The sequence below is a fragment of the Nicotiana attenuata genome, chromosome 9 (genome assembly GCF_001879085.1).
Source record: "Nicotiana attenuata strain UT chromosome 9, NIATTr2, whole genome shotgun sequence".
NCBI lineage: Eukaryota > Viridiplantae > Streptophyta > Magnoliopsida > Solanales > Solanaceae > Nicotiana > Nicotiana attenuata.
The window spans coordinates 43,748,205-43,752,336 of NC_031997.1; the positions used below are offsets into that span (position 1 = coordinate 43,748,205).

The 4,132-nt window shown below is 34.7% G+C and overlaps 1 protein-coding gene across 1 annotated transcript; it reads left to right on the forward strand.

Moving 5' to 3' along the window:
* LOC109232336 (phospholipase A1-Igamma1, chloroplastic-like) lies at window positions 1,224-3,844 on the forward strand. The gene is made up of 2 exons (XM_019398068.1): window positions 1,224-2,701; window positions 3,387-3,844. Exons 1-2 carry the CDS (start codon window positions 1,341-1,343, stop codon window positions 3,619-3,621), a joined length of 1,596 nt encoding a protein of 531 aa, XP_019253613.1. The 5' UTR covers window positions 1,224-1,340; the 3' UTR covers window positions 3,622-3,844.

The following is a 4,132-nucleotide window of genomic DNA, read 5'->3' on the forward strand; positions in this document are numbered from 1 at the left end:
CATTGTCCTGAATTTCGTCCAAGATATTATTACGGAGTTTTATTTATTTAATTTCGAAATCTATAACACTAATTGAGTATTCCTTAATGGTTTTTGAATCTATGGCTATTTTCAATTACAAGTCTGAAAAAATGATTATTTCTGAGCTTTATGTACCATGTTTCAGTAAAGTTTAAATGACTTTAAACACCCATCTAATATAGTTAAGTTGATTGATATAGTTCATATAGTTTGAAGCTAACCACTTAATACCCTTATAATAATCCTACTAATACTTCACATTTTTTCATTTTGTCTGAAATGCTATGTATTAATAGTACTTCCTCTATCCTATTTATACGGTGACGTTCGAATTTCGAGAGTCAAACCTTAAAAATTAGACTATGAATTTAGATATAAAATCTTTAAATATTTTGAAATAAAATTTATATATTTAAAAATTACGTAAAAAGTTTTTTAAATTAAAAGGATTGGACTATATCAATCAACTTAATTATCAACCTTTGCGACCAATAGAAACTATTAAATTAATATTTAATTGTCTGCTTAACAACTATTTTACGTCATGCACCATACGTCAAAGCTTGTACGTAATTATCATCCTTTGCGACCAATAGAAACTATTCAAATTAACGTGAACATAGGTAGAATAATTTAAGTGTACCATTTAACAAGAAATAGTCAACATTATCTACCAAAATATTTAATCTTCTTGACTCTCTAATAGGGTCTTTTTATTAAATCATATAGAAAAAAAAACATATATTCCTGCTCCAAAGAGGATGATACTTCTCGTTTTCGTACCGCAAGAAGGTATAATGTAAGCAGCCTATCTGATTCCACGGTTCGAACCCAATACTCACACATAACAAACTTTACTGATGCTCCAAGGTTCCCACGACAAAACCTAACCTCACTTTATATCTGTTCAATCGGACTAGTTTAAAAAGAAAAAGAAAAAGACTAATTAAGTTATAAACTTGAAAGACAACTACCAACCTAATTTAATCTCTAATGTAGCTAGAACAATGACTATTAAACCATTAAAATAGAAGAATCAGATTAAAGACAACGATATTCCAACTTAAGGAAATTAGAAAAGCAATATAGGAAACTCCAAATTATAAAGTCAACTTTAAAAAGTCAAACAACAATGGAGGCATGATATTCATGAATATTTCATTTCAGAGAATAAAAAAGATAGACTTAAGTAATATAAAGTCATCAAACCAACAGGCTGAAACCACACAATCTTTAATTTTCTCAACCAGCCTAAGTGCAATTCTTCTTATTGTTAATCCCAAACACAACAAATATTCTATCTACACAAAACAGTGATCATGTCCAATTCCAGGATATCTTTGTTCACAAATGTACAAAAACCAAACATGATTTTGTACAATAAAAATCCTAGTCCAGCAACTATATTCTTTTTCTCTGTGCCAGGAAAAGATGTTACTACTAGAAATTACTCTCTCAAGGTTTTACCAAAGAATGTTTCTTCCTATCCCATATCAGACATAAAAAGGGCAGCCCAGTGCACTAAATTTCCGCTGTGCGCGGGGTCTGGGGAAGGACCGGACTACAAGGGCCTATCGTACACAGCCTTACCCTGCAATTCTGCTAACAAGAAAAACAAAGTTTATGACAATGAAGAGGCAAAATTAGTAGACAAATGGGAAGATATTCATGGTCGAAACGATTGGGAAGGGATGCTTGATCCTATCGATCCTCTATTACGAGCAGAGCTAATACGCTATGGTGAGATGGCACAAGCATGTTACGATGCATTCGATTTAGATCAAGATTCTAAGTTTTGTGGTAGCTGTAAAATTGATCCTGGATTATTTTTCCAGAGTTTAGGATGGTCAACAAATCATGGTTATAATGTAACCAGCTATATTTATTCCATGTACCATATTAATGTACCAAGTTTCTTCAAAATACCTCTTTGGCCTGATGCATGGAGTCACAAAGCAAATTGGATTGGCTATATTGCAGTATCAAATGATGAATATTCGACACAATTAGGGCGTCGTGACATAACAATTGCGTGGCGTGGCACAGTAACTGATCTAGAAAAGATAGCAGATTTCATGGATTTTCAAAAACCAACTAGATATCACAAGATTCCTAGTCGCGATCCAACCATAAAAGTTGAAGCAGGATTCTTGGAAATCTACACGAGCAAAGACGACGAATGCAACTTCTGTAAGGTGTCAGCAAGGGAACAGGTTTTGGATGAAGTGAAGCGACTGATAGACAGATACTCGAATGATGAAATAACCATAACAATAACAGGACATAGCTTGGGAAGTGCTTTAGCTACAATAAATGCTTATGATATTGCAGAGATTGGACTAGATGTACGCGAAGATGGTCGCGTTATACCTATATGTGTGTTCTCATTCTCAGGGCCAAGAGTTGGGAATATCAGATTTAAGCAAAGGCTTGAGGGATTAGGAGTGAAGGTGTTAAGAATAGTAAATAAACATGACAAAGTTCCAGCAGTTCCTGGGATTTTTCTAAATGAGAATGTTCCTACATTTGTTCAAAAAGTTGGTGAATTGTTCTTACCTTGGTGTTATTTGCATGTTGGAGAAGAGCTTGTTTTGGATCACAAAACATCCCCTTTCTTGAAAGATATAGATAATCTCACATACTTCCACAATTTGGAGGTTCATCTGCATTTACTCGACGGGTTAGTATAACTTTCTTCTCATTTAATATCTATAGAAGTTTATCAGTTGCTCCTGATAGTAAGAACTTCTTCTCATTTCTATACAAGTTCATCAAATATTTCCAACTTTTCATGACTGAGAAATCTCCTAAGGTCAGATGTCGGACGATTCGAACTCGATAGATGTCCTCTACCTGTCTCCGCTTAAATACTTGGCCTTTTGACCGCAGGGGGTTTCGAACTCGTGACGTGTGCCTAATCCACACATCACGCTTTCCGCTCTTACCACTAGAAAAAATTCTAGGGGCTCATCAAATATTTCTAATATTAAGTACTAACTCTTTAAAATTGTACTGTTGCTTCCTCCCCTCCGACCCCATCGTTTCTTTCGTTTTTCTTATATTATAGAAAGCCCATCCATTTCACCTAGGAGGATAAGTGTTGCTACTTACCCTTCGTGTTACTCGTACCTACTAGCTGAGGTGGGAGGTGCTAGCCTCACTCGTGTTCTCTCACCTCCCACCTTGCTCATTTAATTGCTGTAAAATTTTAATTTTTCTCCTATTTTGTACACACTTACCCCCACTTTATAACTTATATAGCTGAAGTACTCCTAGTAATCATGCTTCATTATGGCCTCTACAAAATTGTTGCACAAGCATCTGAATTGGACATACGACTAACTACTCTATGTTCATATGAGCAGGTTTCATGGGAAAGGAAGAAGGTTTTGGCTTGCGAGTAGTAGGGATAAAACTTTGGTGAACAAAACAACAGACTTCTTGAAGGATGATTTGTTGGTTCCACCAAACTGGTGGGAAACAGAATATAGAAAGCTTATTAAGCAGCACAAAGGACAGTGGATGATTGATCCTCAACAAGTTTGTCTCAAGAATGATTCTCCCGAAGAAGATGTACACCATCACCGTGGACTGGACTAACAAATTTAAAATTCATAAGAGTGGATAAAACCCACTCTTCAAAAGTTCTGCTGGTTATGTCAGTTAAAGTATTTGTAGCTGGTCTTGTGTTCATGATACCTGTCTCTTATTTCAGTTTCTATTGGAACTTTTGAGACAAAAATGATAAAGAATCAAAAAGTTTGTAGAATAAACCATGATTTGCTTGAATTTGAATATAGCTTGAAAGAAATATTTGAATCAAGTCAAAATTCTCATTTTATCATTTCTTTTACCTAGGCAAGTATTTCGGGAAAACTTATGAGCAAATATCGTGAAGGCATAATCCAATTGCAATAATAGATATACTTGAAGTAACCACATTCCTCAGAGTTGGTAAGTGGTCAACTGATCTAAGTTTAAAATTCAATATTAATAGTCAGAGAATTGGTCTAATTTTGAAAAAGCGGACAACTTCAAAATACTCTGCTAAAAGGTGGCTATTTGTGCAAATTGTGTTATGAATCAAAATGACCAAAAGACTAAGGTTGAG

Bases quoted from the DNA above. Each gene is read 5' to 3' on its own strand.
- LOC109232336 (XM_019398068.1), top strand. From the start codon at position 1,341: ATGTCCAATTCCAGGATATCTTTGTTCACAAATGTACAAAAACCAAAC. The intron at 2,702-3,386 runs GTTAGTATAACT...TCATATGAGCAG, and splicing joins CATCTGCATTTACTCGACGG to GTTTCATGGGAAAGGAAGAA.